The 22,995-nt window shown below is 41.8% G+C and overlaps 1 protein-coding gene across 3 annotated transcripts in view; it reads right to left on the bottom strand.

The window, feature by feature from the left end:
* Positions 1 to 11,164: 11,164 nt before the first annotated feature.
* Bod1l1 (biorientation of chromosomes in cell division 1 like 1) overlaps positions 11,165 to 22,995 on the bottom strand; it is a 49,864-nt gene continuing 38,033 nt past the window's right edge. For 2 of the 3 annotated variants that reach the window (XM_003464359.5, XM_063230154.1), the window contains exons 20-27: positions 22,874 to 22,949; positions 22,751 to 22,785; positions 21,807 to 21,852; positions 19,274 to 19,323; positions 19,094 to 19,178; positions 18,519 to 18,672; positions 15,614 to 15,754; positions 11,165 to 12,529 (exon numbers count right to left, since the gene is read on the bottom strand). In XM_003464359.5, coding sequence (XP_003464407.3) covers positions 12,412 to 12,529; positions 15,614 to 15,754; positions 18,519 to 18,672; positions 19,094 to 19,178; positions 19,274 to 19,323; positions 21,807 to 21,852; positions 22,751 to 22,785; positions 22,874 to 22,949 — 705 coding nt within the window. In that variant the 3' untranslated portion in view covers positions 11,165 to 12,411. The remainder of the gene's footprint in view (positions 12,530 to 15,613; positions 15,755 to 18,518; positions 18,673 to 19,093; positions 19,179 to 19,273; positions 19,324 to 21,806; positions 21,853 to 22,750; positions 22,786 to 22,873; positions 22,950 to 22,995) is intronic. The other variant, XM_063230155.1, reaches the window with a different exon arrangement.

The following is a 22,995-nucleotide window of genomic DNA, read 5'->3' as shown; positions in this document are numbered from 1 at the left end:
ACATCATATGTATCAGTATCAGTATGTTTCGGAGGACCTGCCCTACAGAAATTTCAAAAAATGTTAATAAAAGTATTGGTTCAGCTGTGAATAAGTTAAAGGCAGCAAGCAAGTGGCTTAGAATATGTGATATATATGAAATATTATGTAGCAGTGAAAATGACCTAACTGTAACTACACACAATTAACATAATATTAATTTCAAAACATTATGTACAAAACAGCAAGTTCTTAAATAAAAAAATTCACGAAGTATAACTCTGTAGAAAGCACAATATTCAACATTTAAAATATCATTTAGAGATGTATACATATGTATGGAAACTGACGAACACAAAGAAAATTATAAACCTGTACTTAGAATGGTAGTAGATCACGAGGTAGAAAAGTAATAAGATGGGGATGAAGGATGGGCATGCCAGAAGCTTCTGACGTGTTGATATTGTTGCATGCCTTAAGTGGCATGGGATTTTAGAAAACAAACCTTTTTATCATGTGCATCTATTTTTAAGATCTATCCTTTTGATCATAACATTTTATAAAGTTGGAGTCAGTGGCAGTTGCAGGCTGTGTGGAGGGGAAACAAGAAGCCAACCCCTTCCCATGAGCCAGTGGTAACTATGGGCCTCAGAGAGGAGAAACAGGAACCCCTTCCTGTGAGCTGGCTGGTGTGTGGGCTCGGAAAGGCCAAGCCTCACATCCCCTCCCCTTAAGCAACTGGATGATCTGGAAGAACAATGGCTGGGATGATAGCTACTGAGGTATAAAAGAACTTAATGAGGGGCTGGAGATTTAGCTCAGTGGCATAAGGACCTGCCTGCCAAACATGAGGTTATGAAGTTCAATCTCCAGCCAAATTAAAAAAAAAACACACACACAAAAAACAAACAAGAAAATCCTTAATACTTGTTGTGTTCAGTATCTGATTGACTTTGCAGGCCTAAAGCTGGTGGTCTAAACATCTATTTGGAGGATAATAATATGCAGTGTAGCAATCATGGGGGATCTCCTTTTGAAGTGGTAGCCATTGTTAATTACCTATTAATCTTGGTTTAAAGTCTGGTATCATTTTTATTGTTTTGTTTTGTTTGGTTTTATTCTGTTTATTTGATTTTATTATATATGAGAGCATGGGCAGTTATTTCAAAGATAACAAGATATATTATGGTAGCCATTAGTGATTTCCCATTATCTGGCTTTGAAATCCTATATCACTTTCATTGTTTTTTTTTTAAATGTCTCTTTTTTAAAAAAATTTTTTATTTAAGGAGAAAAAGAAAAAAAACAGGAAAAGGGTGCAAGTTATACAGAACTTCAGAAAAAATAAACAGTAGGAAATCACTAGTTAATAGATTACATATTGTCATGTTAGAAACAGTTGTTCATCGGGAGAGAACATGGCGGACAGACAACAGCAACTGCCAGAGGCTCTCTGAAAGGTTCGGCTCAGAGGCCAGAAATAATGCGGACTAGGGAGACACGAATCAGTAGAGATATGCTCTGCTGACTCAGGAACGAACTGGGCTGAGAGAATCCAACTTGGAATACAGTCCTGGCGCTAAAATAGGAACAGAAAAATCTCGGTGTGGAGGCTCGACTCCGCGCCTTTGGAAACCGGTTTGGATTTCCCGCCGTGCGGCGGCCGGCTATCTCCACAGCGGCTCAGCAAGGAGAGACGCGCCGAGCTCTGGGAGCGCCGAGCTCTGAGAACGGGAGAACGGAGTCGAAAAAAAAAAAAAAAGGACGGACAGAGGTGTACACGAAAACTGACTGGTGGCGAGGTGAGTGAGAATCTGACCCCCCACCACAGTTTGACTCTAGCGGAGATCTCTCTGGGCGCCATTCCCCTCTCGGACGGGATTGGAGAAAAGTCCCTGGCCTGAGTGACGCTGCTGGCGGACTCTCTAGGCTAGACTAGCCTAACCCAGATCCCAGAGCCGGACGATGGCCCGGAGGAGCGACTGACTTCCGCGTAGGCTGCCTCCTCCGACTCCCTGGTGCGCAGCGGTGGGCGGGAACAACTAGCCAGCGCAATTTGATCAGGCTGTGGCTGACAGGCAGGGAAGCCGGGCCTCCTTTGTAAGATTGCATTTTATAAGGAACAAAAAATATGGGGAAGGGAAGCAACAAAAAAAGCTCCTCAGCCCCCAATCCTGAGAAACAGGCAATAATGGACGCCGCACCAGTATACATTAAGCACCATATTGAGAGCCTCATAGACCAATTCAGGAATGAAGTTATCAATGATCTGAAGCTAGAAGTATGCAGAATAGTTAGAGAAATGCTAAACACCACCCAGGAAAAAACAGATGGTGGAATGGAAGAACAGAAAAAGAGGGGAGAATTGCTTGATGGAGAAAACAGAGAAAGCATTGAGTATGTGAAGCAGGTTCAAAGGGACTATCAAGAAATTAATAAATCTATACAAGACTGGCATAACAGCTTGAAAGAAACTAAGGACAGACTATCTGAACTGGAGGGCAGACTTGAAATATGGGAGAATGAAATGAAAAACTTCTTAAAAATAATAAAGAAACAAACAGCAATAATACAAAAACAAGAAGATGATAAGAGGAGCCACCACTTAAGGATTAAGAACATAGAAGAAGAAGTAGGGACACAAACAAGTGAATTACAAAAGCTACTCACAGAAATAATCCAGGAGAATTTTCCTAGTTTAGCAAAAGGTAAAGATACTCAGCTGTATGAGGCATACAGGACCCCAGCTACCTACAACCCTAACAGAGAAACACCCAGGCATATAATAATAAAAATCCCAGAAATTCAATACAAGAACAGAATATTAAAAGCTGTAAGAGACAAGAAACAGATCACTTACAAAGGAACACCCATCAGAATTACAGCAGATTTCTCTTCACAAACCATCAAATCACGAAGAGCATGGGGGGAAATAATTCAAGCTTTGAAAGATAATAATCTCCAGCCAAGATTGAGATATCCTGCACAACTGTCCCTGGAAATTGATGGAAAAACGAGGTGCTTCCAGGATAAAGAGGAACTGGGGGAATTTGCAACCACCAATTCAACTCTACAGAAAGTATTGCAGGATATTCTAAAAAAAGGAAAATACAAAGAACCCAGAAATAGTGGCAGGGAGGCCACAACGAATGGAGCAGAGAACAAAATGAAGAAGACAAACTGACAGCTACTGACAGAAAAAGAGCTCAACAGAAATGAGACAGAGAAGATTGGATGATAGGAACAGCTATTTTTGAGAAAATGACATCTTAATAGGTAATGCTGATTCAGTACCATCTTGTTTTGAAGTCTCATCTAGCTTTTGTTCTTCTGTCTCCAATGGTCTAACCAGGTTGTATCTTATTGGATTTTGTTATGTACGTTAGCATAAGCAAAAACCTTTTAAAGACAAGGAGATTATACAGAGACCATTGTTCATTTTCTGTTAGTCAATTCCAAATACTCTATAATGCTGTCATTCTCTTAAATGGTTTTACATTGTTTTGATATACTTAATGCTACAGTATATGAAGTTGTACTCAAGGACTTCAGGGAGGGAGTCAATATGGTAACTATTTTTAAGTCGGAAATATCTGGTGGTGAAACACTATTCTGCTTAAAAGGTTATGTTTTGATCTGCCCTGTTTCGCTGTTATGCCCTCTTTTTCTTTTTCTCAATCTCCACTAAATTATATACTTTTTTATTGTTATCCATTTAATTAAAGGGAAAAATATAGCAGGATATAATATAGTAACCCACTTTGACTTTCTATTTTCTCGATTTGAAGCCCTGTATTACTCTCACCATCTTGTTTTTGACTGAGGTTCCTCTATTCTGTTTTGCTGAATAGTATCAGGTTCGAAAGTTTAGGCATCAGCTGAGAAGATAATGAGATTCATTATAACGCCCATTCTCGTTGACTTCTATCTACTTTTGAAGACCTACAATATCTCCAATGTTTTGGTTTTGTCGGTTTTATCCTTTATGGTTTTGTTCAATAGTATTACAACTAATGATATAGGCAATTCTATTAGAAATAGCGGGAGGCATTAGGGTAACCATTGTTGATCACCTTGTATTATGTTTTTATATTATCTATTATATCCACCCTTTTGACTTGACCGATTCTGTTCTGTTATGTCACATTTGGTTTTACTCTCTTCCAAAAAAGCAATAAGAACAGTGGGAGCAATGAAACCCAAAATGTGTAATAGTCACTGTACAAAAGAGAGGAAAAGAAAATGCTCTAAACTATATAACTGCATGTATATTTAAATGTATAAGACAGAAAATGATATCACAGAGTTCTAATGGATCATTGAACAGAACTGTTTGCAGTATCATTGCTGGAATGTCCACTCTACAAACTTTAATTCTGTGACTTGAACAATTATTTCTAAGTTGGCAATATGTAATCTATTAACTAGTGATTTCCTACTGCGCATTTTTTTCTTCTGTAAATCTGTATAACTTGTACCCTTCACTGTTCTTTTTTTTCTTTTCTTTTCTCCTTAAATAAAAATTAAAAAAAAAAAAAAAAAAAAAAGAAACAGTTGTTCAAGTTACAAAATTAAATCATATGAAGTGGACTTCCAAACACTGAGACTGCAAACAGTGCCGCTCAGTGATCCAACAAAACTCAGTAATATGGTTATCTATCTTATACACTTAAATATACATGCAGTTATATCCTTTAGAGCACTTCCTTTTCCTCTCTTTTGTACAACGACAATTACACATCTTGGGTTTTATTACTCCCACTGTTCTTATTACTTTTTTTTGAAGAAAGTAAAACCAAATGTGACATAACAGAACAGAGTCAGTCAAATCAAAAGGGTGGACATAATACATAATGTAAAAACAAAATACAAGGTGATCAACAATGGTTACCATAATACCTCTTCCTATCTTAAAAAGAATTGCCTATATCATTAGTTATAATAAAATTGAACAAAACAGTAAAGAATAAAACCAAAACATTGGAGACATTACAGGACTTCAAAAGAAGATAATTAGTCAACCAGAATGGGTGTCATAATGAATCTTATTGTCTTCACAGTTGTTGCCTATACTTTCGAACTTGGTACCATCAAGCAAAGCAGAATAGGGGAAAATCAGTCACAACAAGATGGTGAGAGCAATACAGAGTTTCAAATCAAGTTAATAGGAAATCAAAGTGGGTTACTATAATATATCCTGCTATTTTTTATTTTTCCCTTAATTGAAAAGATAAAAATAAAAAAGTAAATAATTTAAAAAAGGACATTGAGATAAAAGAGGGCATAACAACAAAACAGCACAGGCCAGAACCAGAAGTGCAGTGGCTTCAGGGGACTTTTAGCCAGCTTTATGTTTCAAATCAGGAGCAAAGAGCCCAGCAGGATAATTTCTAATACTGTGAGTTTGGCCTGAAGGAAGATTCCAGGAAAGGTGTGGATTGTAAAGACAGAGTTGAGATTTTGATTCCTGAGGAGAAACAGGGAGATAAGAAAGATGGCCCCGGGGCATCGCAGGAAGCAGGTCCCCACCCTGTGTAGCCTCATAGCAAAGATGAAAAATTTTGCTCAGAGGAAAAAGCTGCAGACTGCCATGCTCCAGAATGGCGACAGAGGCCACGTGAGGTTCCAGAATGGTGACAGAGGCCACGTGAGTTCTCAGAATGGCGACAGAGGCCACGTGAGGTTCCAGAATGGCGGCAACACAGAGAAGCTTTTCATTACAATCAGGTAAACAGAGCCCTGCAATCCAGGCAACTGATTCCTACAGCCAAGAGAGAGAAAAGCCTGGCCACTGCTTCAGCTAGCAGCAAACCTTGGCGGCATCCACAAGGTGCTGATTTTAGGTGCAAGGAAAATGCACAAATTCTCAGGGTAAGAAGGCTTCCACCTCGATTGCAAAGGGCCTGGGAGGCCAAGCAGTGTGCCCCTGAGAGGGCAATTTGTGAAGATATGAGTGTGAAGCCGAAGGTGCAGTGGAGATCCCAGAAGCTTGGAAAAGCCAGGAATGTGGATGATTCAAGGGAAGCTGCAAAAAGCGAGCAGAGAAGATTTAAGAGAAAAGCCGTGGGAGTTGAAATCGCCAGAGGTGCCCTGAGGGTGGAATCACTCAAGTCTTTTGGAGCTTGCAAGGAGATTGCTTCAGATGCTGAGTGTGGAACTCTAGGACTTAATGTTTGCCCTGCTGGATCTTGGACTTGCTTTGTTTCCAATACTTTATATTCCCGTTTGTAAATTTTGGAATGGTGGTGTTTATCTTGTGCCTTTGCATTTCAGAAATGTTTAACCTTGTCTCATTTGTACAGGGCTTACAGTTAAGAGTTTGCCATAGATCTTGGAGGAGACTTTGGACTTGGACTCTTCAGCAATGCTGAAGCTGTTAGGACTTTGGCAACTCTTGGAGGTGGACTAAATGTCTTTGGTATAAAGGATGTACATGAGTCCTGGGGGCCAGGGGAGGAATGTCATGGTTTATGTCTCAAGAGTTTGAATTGTGCATTTGTTATTCGTTCATTGTCTAGTGCTTGGGTTGAATGTGTCAGTGTTCCACCCACATAGGGGTGGAGCCAGGATGTGATGTAATGGCAGGAAGAAGGTGTATCTTTCTCTTTGCTGGTTCGAGCTTGCCATTTTGCAGCCGCCATGAACAGCAGTCCAGCCATGCCCGCCTGTCTTGGAGCCAACTGAGTGTGGACTGAAACCTCCAAAAACTGTAAGAAATAAACCTTTCCTTTCCCAACTTAGGCATCAGGTACTTTGTCTCAGTGACGATCATAAAGTAACTAAGACAAAATGTAAATGAAGATATAAGAAAAATAATAAAAGAAATGCTAAGTACTTCTCAAGAAGACACAGATGGGAGAATGGAGAAGCATAGAAAAAGGAGGGAAACAGTCAATGAAGAATACAAAAAAACCCGTAGAATATATGAAACAGATTTAAAGAGATCACCAGGAAATTAAAAACTCCATTGAAAGCTGGCAAATCTGCTTGAAAGAAACTAAAGATAGACTATCAAACCTTGAAGACAGGTTTGCAATGTGTGATTGAGAAAGGAAAGATCTCTTAAAAATAACAGGGAACCAGGAAGTAACAATACAAAAGCTAGACGATGACAAGAGGATGTATAACTTAAGAATAAAAGATGTGATTGAGGAAGCAGGGTAAATGAAATACAAAGGCTATTTACAGAAATAATTAAAAGAAAACGTCCCAAGCATAGGAAAAGAAATATTATTCAGATACGAGGCCTACAGAACTTTAGCCAGCTATAACCAAAATAGATCTACACCCAGACACATAATAATCAAGATCCCAGAAATTCAACACAAGAACAGAATATTAAAAGCCGTCAGAAAAAGAAACAGATCATCTACAAAGGAAAACTCATCAGAATTACAACAGACTTCGCAACACAAACCATCAAGTCAAGAGCTTGAAGCGAAGTATTCCAAGCCCTGAAAGAATATAACCTCCAGCCCAGATTGATGTACCCTGCAAAACTATCTCTCAAAATTACGGGGGAAACAAGATGCTTCGGATACAAAGAGGAACTAGGGAAGTTCGTGGCCACCAATCCAACCCTACAAAAAGTACTGAAAGACGTTTTAGAGAGAGAAAAAAAAAGACCATGGTTTCAAGAACAGTGACAGAGGGGGCTCACTGAAGGGGACAGTGGAAGGAAGGGGAAAAGTAGACAACCAATGGCAGAAAAATAGCATGGCAGAGATGAAGCAGAGAAGACTGGCCATAATCGCTAACATGGATGGCCTTGATACATTAATAAAAAGAAACACAGGCAGAGTTGATCAGGAGATAGGGTCCATCAAGATGCTCTGTATAAGAAATATATTTAACCTGAAAGAGAATTTATGCACTGAAAGTCAAAGATGAGAAAATAATGCTGTATGTGACAGGGAACCAGAAAAAAGTGGGGATAGTTTGCCCATCAACTGCAGTTTGGTTGGAAAGACGTTTTATACAATGGAGAAGTACTACTCAGCTGTAAGGAAGGAAAACCTTGAGGCTCTTGTAGGTGAATGGATACAACTTGAGACCAAGCTCAGGGGTAAAAATGTTCAGAATCACTTAGGTAAACAGCAGGTTCCCTCCCTGATCTAAATACTAAAGGAGTCAGTGGGATACCAAATGTACAATGCACCCTGTGAAAGTGAATGGGTATTGTCTTCAGAGTAGTTGCCTATACTCTCAGACTTGATACTGTCAAACATAACAGATTTGAATACAATCAGTCAAGACAAGACGGATCGAACAAAACAGATTCAAATAAAATTAGTCAAAGCAAGGCAGTGAAAGCAATACAGGACTATTACCCTCTTTTGAAGTCCTATAATGTCTCCAATGTTTTATTTCTATTGATTTTGTCTCATACTGCTATGTTGTACCTGATGATATGGGCAATTCTATTGAAGGTAACAAGAGATAGCATGGTAACCATTGTAGATCACCTTGTATTGTGGTTTTAAACTATGTACTATGTCCATCTTTTTGTTTTGAATGGCCCCATTTTTTTTCTTTTTTTCTCATTTGGTTTCATTTTTTTCCAAAAAAAAAAAGACATAAGACACTGAAAACAATGTTTTATAAATTCACATAACTTTCATTAAAAGGTCCAAAAAGTAAATATGGAAAATCTCATTATAAAAGACTATAAATATAGTTCATTAATTCAAAGGTGAATCTTTTGCCGTATTTTAACACTTCTGAAATATCTGCCGCTTGGTCAACAGTATCATCTCAAGGCCATTTGTGCACTGGGGGTAGAGAGGACAAGGCCACATCAGCAAGCAGGCCTGGTCTGGGAACCAGTGCCATGAGCAGGCTGACACCAGACTGAGACAGCCAGACCCCAGCCCCTTCCGGTGTGCAAGCTGGCAAATAAGAAGTACCAATCACCAGCACTCCCCTCATGCCTGGAGTTGGTCCTTTTTCCTTCTCTCCACAAGGCGATCCACCTCTCCTCTGCCGTTCTGTGATGAGCCAGGCATCTCAGTGTGGCCCTCCTGTTGGCTTCCTGCTTGCCACCCTTAGATCCGAGTTCTTGTGTCCGCAGGGTTGAGGACAGGCAGGGGCTTAGCACATGTGTATCTGCCTGGCAGAGCAGTTTCTATACAAAACATGCTAGCTACAAAACCAGTTTGCTTCCCTTGAGAAAATGAAAGTCAGTGCCGCCTGAAAACATTTCCCTTTGAATTTCAGAAGAAAAAGATGTATGATGCTCTGGTACATAGTGTGCTTAAATAAAAACTGGGTTGAACCAAGAAGTCTTCCAGTCTCAGAGGTCTGTCTCTGGCATCCCCTGTGTTGCGTTGTACTTGGCTTCAGGACATTTGGAGTAAAGTTCTGCTTGGGATCACGTCCTTGGGGCAGGGCAGCAGAGAAGCCTCTGGCCTGGTGTTGGGTTGAGTTCAGCCCCTGCTTTGGCACCCACTGTGGACTTGTCTGTGAAGGAGTGCTACTTGTTGGGCACTACTGGAGTGGCTCTGGGGGGACCTTAGCTTCTGGAGTTTATTTAGTGGGGCAGAGGTCTAACAGAGGGAGGCCTGAGCACGAAAGTAAGAGGTACGTGGACTGCCAGCTAGGGAGAGGGACTTGGCTACTGTTTGTGAGCCCTGTTCTGGGACTCTACCACCTTCAGGAAGTCTCACTTGGCTGTCCCAGCTGCTGTGATGGGGACACACGGGTCAGGGCCCTATGATAAATGTGGGGATGCTCTGCAAGGGTTTCTCAGCAGGTTAACAGTGGAGGATGCCAGTGCATGTTGGGCTAGGTATCTTATTTTCCCTTTCTAAAATTCTGCGACTGTCCTGCAAACTATAGGATGGTTTGCATCCTTATCTCTTTCTGTACTAAATGCTTCTGGTATCCAACCATCAGCATGGCCAAGAACTGCTCCCACTTTCTTATTTCTAACGGTCCCTGCTGTGGATTGGTAACTGGCGTCCACTTAAACACCAGTGGAACTAAATCAGCATGGTACCGTGTGGCTGGCCCACCTAAGGATTGTCGCCAGCATGAAAAGAAGACCTAGAGAGAGGACGAGTATCGGTGTGGGTTCTCCTAAGTGGTGCTGGTACTCCTGGACGAGCTTGTCATGCTGGCTCCCCAGATACGAACTCAGCTATTACCATCAGAGGAACCTGGGATCTTGTTGCTGAGAACAGCTGCAGTTCACTTTGGTCCTTAATTTATTGCTTCCTGGCTCCAGCAGGGCAGATGAGTGCTGTTCAATCTACAGAAGTTGTCATGCTGGCTTCCTCATATGTACTTGACTGTTCTCATCATTAAAGCTAAGGATCTCATTGTCACTGAGGATGGCTGTGGTACTTTTCTAGGGAGTCCTGGTCCTTATTTTGAGCATTGCTTCCTGGCTTCAGTGCAGACCCTTCACCCTGCTGACAGGCTTTCCAGTTTCCACTGCTGACCTTTGGGCCTTCCAGCAGGTTTGTCAAATAGACTTGCATGAGGCCATGTGATCCAGGCCATTGGCTGGATTTTCTAGGTCTTTAGTGTTGTGGACAGATTTCCTGCATTTTCTTTGTATTTGACTCCTTGTGTGACCATTATAAGTAACACTATAAACCATGTGACCTGCATTGTCTTACTCTCCTTGCAAACCTGAGTATAACAGCCCCTGTGGAAGGTCCCCCATTCTAAAGAGCAGGTTTCCGAGCCACTGAGCGCGCCTACTGAGTTTCCCACCAGGAAGTCCTTCATGCAGTTGTGATTTATCAAGAGATCATACTGCCTCACAGGCCAAGTCCTCAGGCCCACAGCAGGCAGCATCACTGAATCTGTGAACAGTGGCTTCAGACTGAGCATCTGTTTTCAGGCGTGCCTGCCTGGTAAACCAATCTAAAAGGGATGAACGTGAAGACTTACTACTCAGAGAAACGGGCGCTGGAACCTAGTCTGACTTCTACCCTGGTCTGATTTTTAAAAAGTGAGCTAGTTTTTTGAGCTTTGGTTAACTCACCCATATAGATAAAAATGAAAAACTCTCCTGTTCTTGGCCCTAAGGTCCTTTCTAGTTTTGAAGTTAATCCCACCAAGACGGATGGATGCTGTACCTGATGTCTACCAGCATGTGAAAATGGAACAATGTATCTAAGACCAATGGCTAGCAAAGAAACAGTTTACACCGGAAAAATAATTCTTACCACTCAAGTTTTAGGGAAACATTTTATAATTTATATATAAAATCTCAGTAAGAAACCATGTAAAATGACAGAAATATTCACCTTACATTGAGTCGAAAAACAAAAAACAAAAAAATCCATATACACTGAATGTATATTTTAATTATAAAACAAAGAGTATGAACAAAACATTTTAAAATAATCTCAATTATTTGGCAACTCATCACATCATTGCAAGAGACACATCTGACCTTAAGAAAAGATTAATTTTATGAAAAACTTAAGTTGGACAGTTTGCTCATATGGAAGTTAAAACATGTTTAAAAAAGAACCTGGCAATAAAACCAGCTTCTATCAGGAAATAATTGTGTATAAAAACAACATAAAATCCTGAAGCTGCGGAGGCAGAAGTGACCTAATAGTCAGCGCATGTCCCTCTGCTGAGGGAGGGGACGGGATCCCTCGGGAAGCCGCACACAGCACGGCGCAGGGACGGACGCCCAGAGGGGCCCGCTGTGGGGGAGTGACTTTACCTGAGCCGGAGTCCCTACCGTCACAAGGCTGGTGGTAAAGTCAGGGATGCGAGTACAATCTAAAAATGAATTAGTCTTAAAAAGCAGTCGTGACTGTGAACAGGAAGGAGAGCAACAGAGACCCTTTCTTCAGCTAAACTACCTTACTCGGATACATGCGAGAGTTTCTGTATTTCCCGCGGGTCATAAGAGTTACAGGGCAGGCAGAGTCCTACAAAAGTCTCTACTAATGACTGCATAGCATTTAAAACCCTTTTTATTAAAAAAAAAATAATAAAATAAAATAAGCAGATATATAGTAAAGTTCACAGATAAGTTTTCTCTGTAAAATAAATAAAGTGTTCATTGATCAGCATCATACACAGAGTAAAATACAACCTGTTTTTTACATGTTTATATACTATACACAGACCACCAGACGGCAGCCTGGGTCTGATGGGCTGGAAGGACTGCTTCAGTGATGGGTCACGAAGGAAAATCCCGATTTCAAATGTTAAAATATACAACTACTTTGTTTTGAGTTCAGATACAAGTAAACTTATTTTCCTTTATCTGAAATAAATGTACATAATATTTTCTATGAACAATAGTTTATAAAGCTGTTTAAAACAAGAAAAAGCTTGCATCTAGGAACTCACAGCACATGCATATCTGTTTCTTGGTTAAAAAATTGCCTGCAGTACAGGTGGCTCATCCTGTCCGCTCCGCAGAGCTCCCAGAGGCTGTGGGGACGCTGGTTGGGATTACCGCTTTGCCTTCTTCCCGGGGGCCTCCTCCCCTCGCTGCTGGCCTCGCGTCCGCGCCCCAGGAGGGCTCACTTCTCTCTTGCGCTTGGTAGAAGGGGAGAGCTGTGTCTTTGATCTGCAGTAAACGAAAGTCCAGGCAACCATGAGAGTTATAAGCAGCTGCTTCAAATACTTCAGGAGTTCTTTAAAAATGCAAGGAACTGGACTGGACTGCTCAGAGGAGAGAAGCCCAGTCACATCTACAATAGAAAAGGAGTCTGAGCTCTTTGGTCATTTGCTGACCACTTCATACACACAGGGCCCAGGAAAAGTGTTCAAGGCTGTGTTCTGGTTCAGCTCTGACACCTCTGGTGTTGACCTTGGTCAAATCAGTTTTCCTCTCTCAGCCCAAGTTCTCTCCATAAAACAAAGGAATCCACTGCTAACCCTACTAGTATACACACTGCCCCAGGCTGAACCGCCGGGAAGAGCGCAGGACTACAGCCGAAGCTCTGACCCAGTACAAAACCACGTCTCAGTGTGACATTACACAAAGAGCTGAAGTGCTAGATAAGGAGATCCGGAAAGCATCCAACCAGTCCTCCACTACCCACCCACTTATCTCTGTTATTCAGCCACCAGTGACTTGTTAGGGAACTAAACTAATGTCACTGTCCTCAGACACACTCAACCCACACTGGCTCTGCAGCTGTCACCATGGCCATCCAGAGCCTGGCACAGCAGCTCTCCCCACGCATCCTGAGTTCCAGCTCTTGCAGAGAGCTACCATTCCCAAACAAATGACCTCCTTTTACATCTTCATGCTTTGATGTGTGGTATTTTAATAACCATCCTGACAAGAAATAAAAATCATCTTAAGCCACCACCTGATCAAACTCCCTCCACACTGGTGGTGCTGGAGCCTGAAGCCAGGGAACACAGAGCTACAACCCTGACCCTATTTAGCAGAACTGTACAGACAGTTCTGCTAAATAGCCTGGACTGGCCTTGAACTGGTGATTTTTCAGCCTCGGCCTCCAGAGTAGCTGGGATTATGGGGCATACCAGCACCGTACCCAGCTCCGAATTCCCTACTGCTAAACACCAGTTAAAAATCATTTCCTCTGGGAAGCCTTGGGGGTCACACGGCAAGCTGCTCCCTCTTTGGAAACCCCTTCATACTTGGGACTGTCACCACGGTGCCTACCACTATAATTCACCTGCTGGGCTTTTCCACACTGCAGGTCACAGTCAGTATGTTACAGCAGCATATTAATAGAACACAATAGGAATTAACATCACTATCACATGGATTAAGTGGACTCCTCAAAGTTCTGTCTTGGTCACTGTGGCAGGACAGTGAGAACCAGATACTATATACTGCAAAACATATATTCTTATTGTAGGTTGCTGTCTGAAAGTCAGACACCTAACTCTCTCCTATGAGACGTGTCTCCAGGGCAATGGCTGACATTCATTCACTTTCCTAATCCAGGGCTTAATGCAATGTTCAACCCACGGTAGCAAGCAGTAAATGTTTTGTCAGGGAATGAAAAGACTTGGAAAGGAACTGCTAGACAGGGAAAGAAGAAATCTGTGCAGACGCTGTGGTTCTCACATAATGGAATCCATACCTATGTTGAGAATGGCTAATTAGTAGTGCTTGGTCTCCATGAGCATTCATTTACCTAAAAATACCTCACGTTTATTCTTCTTTATGACAGCGTAGGATTCCACTGTATATAAATACCACAATCTTAAGTAAACCAGACACACAGGCTTAAATAGCACACTGTTTTTCTTGTGTGAGAAACACAAAGGGTAAATAAGGGGCAAAATGAAGGATATATATTGGGAAGGGAAGATATTGGGACAGGAAACAAGGGAGGGGTCAGAGAAGAAGAAAGAGAAAAGTAGTTTCAAAAAAAAAAAAAAAGAGGAAGAAAAAATGGAAACAAAGCTTTTATGAATGGGGAGGGGAAGAAAGTTTGAAGGGAGGAGAAAGGAATGGGAAAAAAATACAGAATTAAGATATATTATGTGCAGGTACAAATTCCTCAGGATGAGTAGAACCATTATGAAGATCAAACATACTTTAAAATAAAGTAGTGCATGTTAATAAGCCATCGGGCACTCATTTACTGCAGCAGTGCCCACACAGACGGGAAGGGGGAGGCGGGGGGCGGCGGCACCTTGGGAGGCGGTGCAGGCCCTGCACGCCACAGAGGCAGTGACCCATCGAGTGGCACTGGCACCCAGGGTCTGTGAGCCACGCAGGTGCTGAGGCCAAGCCCAGCCCAGCCCTGGAGTCCTGACCTGCCCTTCCAGCAGACGACTCCTCACTCAACTCTTGAGATGCATGCACGCACATCCTCCTGCGATGCTCCCCTCACACAGTGCTACCTTTCATCTGGGGAGGCTCAAATAGAAACCGCTCGCCTTTCTTCTGACGACACAGGGATAAGTGTGTATTATATTATAAACATGTTGTGAAGATCTAAATGTGTAAGGGTCATCAAAACAGTATGCACTGAATCATCTTTGACTTTTAAGTGCTATACAGTACAGGACATTAAACAAAGATTTTGACCTCAATGAAGAAAGTGCGGAGGAGGAAGCAAAAGCCAGGTGCCTTGCCAGTGCCACCCACCATCCTTACCTATGCAGTACCGCCTGGACGTGCAATAGGAAGAAGAGACCACAAAGGGCTGAAGCACGGGGGAAAGGTACCCTGCAGGAGAGGGGTGAGGAGCAGTGCACACTGCACCAGCACAAGCAAAGGAACGAGAGGGACTCAGCGGGGCCTGCGGAGGCAGAGCCCACTCTGCAGTGCAAGTTTGGAGGAGGCAGAGGCTGTGTCTGAAAGGGCCATGCAGCTGTGTGACTGAATCATTCTTGCAATGCCCTGGGAATGCAGAAACAGCTCTGGGCTGTGACAAGCCTGACCATGCCAAGCCAGTCATCAGGGAGGAAACCTGCCCTGCCTCTGGTCTTGGTGGATGGGAGCTGCCAAACAATGCTCCTGTGTCAGGGACAAGCCTATGTGGCCAGGCCAGGCAGCAAGGCCACTAAAGACATCGTTTGGGTCCGTCCTACTTCTGTTCCCCAAAAACAGTTATTTGGTGAGACAAAGATCTGAAAGCAACTTAGGAAGAAAGTAACACTGTCCAAAAATAGTCCCAGGGAGTCAACATGACTTGAGGTGCAAGCAGGGACTTACCTTCCTAATGGGGGAGATTTACTAACTTTTTCGTTGGTAGGTAACTTCTCTTTTGCTAAGTTTTGGCGATTTCTAGGAGAAATTGTTTCTGGACTGCCAAGTTTGGATGTTGCACGTGTAGATGGCTTGCTATGATGCTTTCTGAAACAGATTATAGAGACACTGGGCAATGGTAGTGCTGAGTATGCCAGTTCTCAGGACCATTTAGACAGGATGAGGCTCCTCATGAGCAAGACAGAGCAGTAGATGGAAGGCAGGCAAGGGCTTCTTCCTTGACCACCACCAGAAGGCAGATCTTGACAACATCCAAGGCTAGGTCTACTTGCGTGACTCTTTTACTGCGCGTGATATTTTACCATGACTTAGAAATCAATCTGTGACACAGAAAGGAGTACACCAGCTGGCAAAATAAAGATACCATAGAGCTCAGAATAGAATAAGAAGCCAGGATTCACAAAAGCACAATTCACAGGGATAAATGGTGAAGTTCCAAGAGTCAACAGCATGAGAAAGAAATCAGGTAAGGGAAGATCTGACTCATCAGTAAAAACTAGGCAAAAGCACTTGTTTAGCTCAAACTAAGACACTTGGATACCTACTGCAAAAGAGGACAGGATAGATAAGGCTGGACAATCATTTTCTGGATTTGTAAGACCACACTTAATACAAAATACCAATTTTTTAATGAGATGAGCTAAAGAGAGTGAACAGGAATGATGACAAGGCCCTAAACAAGCAGCAGCTGCCTGTAAATATTTGAGAGAGAATTATACAAAAGTCCCTGAGGGTAGAACTAGAGCCAAGAGTAGCAGGTAGGAAAGGGTGGCTTCATTTCGACAGGAGACTGATGGGAGGCAGCGGCTTCTCCTGCCCTCTGAGGTACATGTGAGAGCAGGAAGACTCCTCCCAGGAGCTGCTGACTGAGCAGCTCACACACTGAAGGACCACACTACCTACAGAAGGACGACCAGTGGGGACACATCCCACCCAGAGCACCTGGAAATTACAAAGGGCCAGCGTCCTGGAACCCATCACCCAAAGCTGCAGAACTGAAGTCAAAGAAAACAGAGCCCACTTATAAAACTGGGCGATTAGCAATTAATTTCCATAAATTAAATGATTTACTTTTAGAGGGCACTTCTATAGAGAGGCAGTCTAACAGCCTTTTTTGGATCCTCACTGGGCAGCAGACAGGAGGTCTGTGGGAATGCACCCTGAGTGGAGCCTCTCCGACTGGGCCTGTGGAGTGCAGAGGCCATGCTGCAGGTGGCCCAGCTCTCTCCCAGCAGGACTCCTCCAGCTCCGTGACTTCTATTTGCCTGAGTTGCACAACCAAAAAACCTCAAATTGGAGAGCACTTTACTTTCGGTCTCCTGGGCTCCTTGGGTGTTTGGCTTTAAAGTCCGATTCTCTGAGAAACCAAACCTTGGCTAATATGCCTAACTCTGAAGGAACTACAAACAGGTTGATTTTAAGTCTATGTGAATGCAAAATACACTTATTATTATTTTTTTTTTGTGGTACTGAGAATTGAACTCACACTGAGCTAAATTCTAGTCCTTTCTATTTTGAGACAGGGTCTTACTAAGTTGCCAGGCTGGCCTACATTTTATGATCCTCTTGCCTCAGCCTCCTGAGTAGCTGGTATTACAGATGTCTGGCATCATGCCTGGCTTATGACACTGTTACTATTACATTATGGTGAAAGGTGTTAATAATGGCACTTCTTTTTTTTTTTTTTTTTGGTACCAGGGATCAAACTCATGACCTTGTATTTGCCAGGCAAGCGCTTGTGCCACTGAGCTAAATCCCTGGCCCAATAGTGACACTTCTAGAAATGAGTATTTCTGAACTTCTTCATCAATTTTAGGTAATATGATTATACATAATTATGTTAAAATTAGCCATGAATCCTACTAAAAATATAAAACATTCTTTCTTTGCAAAAATAATTGAGAATTCGGATGCGCCTGGATGGCCACACACCACTTCTCCACATGTGCCTTGGAGAAGAGCGCTGGCTGGAGTCAGCTAGTGGTGGGCTGGTGGTCAGCAGAGAAGCACTCGAGCGCTGCAGGCCAATTCTGCTTGTTTAAACAATGTTGAACAGGATCCCTTCCTTGAGGGCTCTGGTGAGCCCTCGATAAGTTAATGTTCACCGAGGCTGAGGGGAGAGAGAAGCGCAGGCTTTCCCAAGCTCTCCTGACTGTGGGGATTTAGCTCAGCAGCACAAATGCCTGCGAAGCTCACCTGATTAGCTACTCTTCTCCCCAGAGGCTTCTGGCTCTGCTAGAATTCAAGAGAATACACTTTGCGAAACATGTGGAATTACCATTCATGAGAGTATAAAAATGGCCACATTTGGGTTGGGAATTTAGCTCAGTGGCATAAGCACCTGCCTGGCAAGTGCTAGGTCACGAGTTCAATCCCCATTACCAAACAAACAAACAAACAAAAAAGCTAAATTTGGGCAATTTCCTATGATCAACAACACAAGTATCGACAGTGAGGTGGCAACGTGTGTGCCTGATTTCCCATGCTCCAAGGTGAAGCGTGCTGAGCGAGGTCCCTGTGTTCACTGTGTCTTTCTACTCACAGAGCTCAGGACAACGGCTGAGGAGATGCCCACAAAACCTGTGTGGAAGAACTGACAGGTTCCACCAGTGAACACAGGAAACCGACAAAGATTCTGAAATGACCCCTGAAATAACTGAAGACTGAGAATGGGTTCTCCAGGAAGACTGGCAGAGGGCTGACAGCAGGAGCCCTCTGCTGAAGATAAAATGAAGCCAAAAGCTTCCCAGTGGCAAGAGCTGTGTAGTTGGAAGACAATCCCACAGAACCTGGAGCTGTTTCCGGGAGAAGCCAGTGAAGCATTCCAGCAGCTGTGTGGCACCCCCGTTACCTCTGCGCCTCTGATCTGGTAGTGGACCGTGTGGTGGCTCCCAAGGGCTCATCCTCTTCCTCGTCTTCCTCCTCCTCATCAGATTCCTGATCTTTCTTGTCTTCAGTTGATTCGGAAACCAATTTCTGGCGTTTTCGTTCCGGCTCTGAGGATTCTGTTCAGACAGAATAACAACACCTGGGTTGTACAATTCCCAAAGACACTTCCAAAGGAGAGTCATGGAGTTCAGAACTTAGGGTATTAGGGACTTGGAGGCAGAAGAAGTGGTTTTCCACTTCCTTTTAGTTTCAGCACTTGCAATTCACAACTGTTTAACTTAATCTCAAACACATTTGGGATAGTTTACTTATGTAGTTCACAGCCAGCATTGATGAAAAATTCACATGTACTCAGAAAAGCATCTGGAATGTAGCATTTCTGACACAGGATTAGAGCTATTTCACACATATTTGCGTAATATTAATACTAGCTGCAATGCACTGGATTTTTTTCCCTCACCCAAAGGAAAACTCTTTTTTTAAAAAAGGTGACTTTGAAATAATAAGACTGTGACTGAGAATGTGCTAAGGACATACCTGCGTCATCTGACAGAGTGAGTGAACGTTTCGGCTTTCTTCCTCTCCGCCGTGCACTTGCTACTGTTTTTTCTTCACTGTCATCCTAGAAGTGATAAAATTAAAGTTGAGTGTGATCAACTCAGCATTTATGAAGCTTATTTTTAAAGGATTTATCTTGATCGGAAAACTAATACTTACATTGCTTGTACTTCTTTCTTGTAGGTTAGTTGTTTCTCTATTGGACTCATCTTTAAGAAAAGGAGAATCTTTGCATTAATAGTTAGTATTATAAAATTAGATTCAACAGTCAGTCTTGCTTAACTGTTAAGGTACCAGTGCTAATTAATAATATTTGGGTTTTTTTTTCTTTTGTTGTGGTGAGACAGAGTCTCACTATGAGGTTGAGGCTGGCCTTGGACACACCTTGTAGCCCAGGAGGTCTTGCAACGATCCTCCTACCTCAGCCTCTTGAGCGCTGGGATTACAGGAGTGTGCCACCACGCCCAACTAATTAATAGTTTTTACATGATTTATCATTATCTTAGTCAAACGAAGACAAAATGAAAATACTTAGGCAGAATAGTAGAATGTAAGGTAAGAGACTAAAGTTTTCATTTCAAATTTGCAACAAATTAAGCTGTGTGATCCAGTTCCCCAAGCCTCAGTATCTTTATCTGTAAGGCAGGAAGTTGGCTTAGTCAGCATTTTGGTTCCTTTCAGCTGCGATGCTCCCAACCCAGGAAAGAAGAGTAACAGGATGTGTAGGGGGCCCCAAACACTGCAGGAACTCTAGGCTGTAATAACTCTAGTGTAATAACCCACTGTAAAAACTCTAGGCTGAGTCTCTATCCCTTAACTAAAATGCTTGGGACTGGAGTTTTGTATTTCCTAATTTTGAGTATTTGCATATATTTAAGGTATCTTGGAGATGTGAAATTCATTTATATTTCAACATACTTTATAGAAACAGGTTAAGGCAATTTCATGCAATTTTTAAGAGAACCTGTTTGGACTGTAGCTGAAGCCCTATCATGAGATCTGCTGTGGAATTTTCCACTTCTGGTGTCACACTGGTACTTGAAAAGTTTTGGGTTTTACAGCATTTTATACTTTGGATGAAGGTCATCTGACCTACGCTTCTTTCAAATCTCAACGCAGCTCTTAAGTAATATAATTTGCAAAAATGAAACGCAAGTAACTTGTTTTCCACAATTTGTTTACACTCGCATGACTAATACACCAAGTGCCACTTCATTTCTTTTGACTCCTTATGCATTATGGCAATTAAAAAAGTACATGCCATAGGCACTATTATAGGTAAAATGTATTACTAATCATAATGTATTTGTTTTCTATATATACCTATAATTTTCTGGCAGTAAATCTTGGCAAGAAAAACGAAGATTAAGCAGAGCAATATTGGAAGCTAAAATTATGGGCATGTTCAAGAGACACTTAAATTCAACAGTAATTCTTATTAATGATGAAAATTATAGCTGTAGATGTCCTTTTCTGCAAGTTCAATATGTGAAAGAAGATGGAGAAATTAACCCAATAGAAAGGCCAACAACACACAACAAAACAACAACAAAAAGCAAGCCTGCTTACACTTCTAATCATCACCCAGATTCAGAAAATTACTGTCAATCCCAAAGATAACCACAGAGCTTATACTGGATCCTGTAAATAGCACAAAATTTATGAAGATTTTTTTGCATGAACTTAAAATATTTTAAAAGCCTTAATGAAAACCAAATGTAAGAATTCTCCCTTCTTTAAAAAAAAAAAAAACATCAACTTATCAAGAGACAAGAAAAACTGAAGTATAATCAAAAGTTTACGGGGTAGGTAAATGTGGAAGGAACTTTATACAGGTATTATGTATACCTTTGCTTTACCTGGCTGATATGATTATGTACTTTTCTAAGTTGACTCTGTATTGTTTATTTTAACAGCTGTCACGTTTACTCTTTTTGCTTTTGTTTTATATTATATGTTGGATCAAATCCAGAAGCATTTTACCACTGAGTTTTATTCAGCCCTTTTAATTTACTAAGTTTCATCTCTAGCCCTTGTTAAGGACTAAGTTGCCTAGGCTGATCTTGAATTTATGATCCTCCTGCCTCAGTGCCCTGAGTATCTGAAACAACATGTGTGTAAAGGGCACACCTTTGCTTTTGCTTTGGTGGAATCTGGAAAGCCCACAAACTGTTCTTGTTTTTATGTTAAAAGTTTCAAACTGTGAATCTAACACATACACACTGTAATATATCTGGAAACTGTCTGCAACACATGCATTCAAAACTGTGATTTCTGAGAACAACACTCTCCTGAGCTGAATCTGCATTCCTGATGTCAGTGCCCAATCCTAGGGTGATCTATTTCTTTCGTAAGGTACATTGGACAGTTCTACAGAAGGAGTGTTACTCTGGGGTTCTGTTATCTTTTCCCTCCTCTACGGAGGCTTCCCAGGCCTCTTAAACCTAGAAAATACCAGATTACAGATAGACCAAAGAGTCAGCCATGGCTCTAAGGACAAATATTTTTACCAAGGAGCCTACTCACTTCATTGAGAAGCAATAAAAATTGGAAACCTTCCCTAAAAGCCAGTCTCCCTGGCTCACTTAGGAAAACAAAATGACTTATAAAGTCAGTTTGAAAATGCCCTGTGTGGACTGCAAGTACACCTAGTTTATTAGGTCACACACAGAGAAATGCTCTAGGTCCATACCTGCTTGTGCTGCTTTCAGCTTGCTGCTAGGTGGAGAATGCTCTACCTAATTTCAAACAAACAAAAACAGTGAAATCAGCAGTTTTTCGTTATCATACAGAAAGGTGATGTATTTATTAAGCCTCTAATTATTACTAGACGGAACACTTGGAACCGAGTTTCTGCAGTGGCTAAGCACACGGAGCAAACATAGATGCCTCACACTTCTGAACACATAGTCTTTGCCACAAGCCTCTTCCCAGCCACCAGCTGCAATGCTGCAGGATGGGCGCTGAAGGCAGTGTTGTATGCCCACATGAGGCGCTCTGTTGGGTTGGCTTACGGTAATTCTACAGCAGTGACACTGTAGGTATCTTGTACCACTTTACAGCCAAGAAGATTAAGTCCCATGTAATAGGTCTCAAGTCACAGGTCTGAAAGTAAGTGGCACTGCTGGTGCTTCTGCCAGGTCTGTGGACATACGCTTTCTTCCTTACAGTGCTGTCACTGACATGCAGGCAATGAAACCCTGGTCCAGTGATTTTCCTAGCTATATACGTTAGAGCCAAAGTTAAAGAATGTTAAAAGATGAGGCAGCACAGAGGGCCTCCTGTGCTGTAATGAGCACAAAGCTTAGCATCAGGATGGTATCACAGACAGTAATAAGGTAGTAAAACACCTCGGAAGTCTCCATCAAAAGCCAGCCTCAAAATCATGAGAGCAAATTTCTGTATTTTAATCAAGATTAACCATAAGGCAAGGCCCTAGATAAAACTGTTTATATAAAAATATTACTGATCATAATATTTGAATGGTTGGGCATCCCATGATTTATTTAACAAAATCTTTTAAAGCTTTTCAAATACTTAAAAGTAGTTCAAATACTAGATATAACAGTACTATTCATTTTCCAGGTCAAGAACAAGTATTTGAAGAGTTCTTTTTCATCTTTTGCAAATACTCACAGAGATACTGCCAGTGTCTGTTTTGGAGTCTTCTTCTAAAAAAGACAAAAAATAAGCAAAAAAGCTCACTTAGAATGATCATTTCAAAAATTTCTAGGAACTGAAAACGTACCAAATACCTACTTGTTTTTGCTGCTGTTTCCACAGGGTATTTACGAGGTCTTCCTCTTTTCCTTTTAATAATAATTGGTTGATCTTCCTATGAGGGCAATGAAAAACAAAACCAGCAATTAAAGAATAATTCT

The sequence above is a fragment of the Cavia porcellus genome, unplaced genomic scaffold, assembly GCF_034190915.1.
Source record: "Cavia porcellus strain 051 isolate PalLab524CR breed Dunkin Hartley unplaced genomic scaffold, mCavPor4.1 scaffold_18, whole genome shotgun sequence".
In the NCBI taxonomy this organism is placed as follows: Eukaryota; Metazoa; Chordata; class Mammalia; order Rodentia; family Caviidae; genus Cavia; species Cavia porcellus.
The sequence above is the reverse complement of the archived record's forward strand: the minus strand, read 5'-3'. Positions and strand labels throughout refer to the sequence as shown.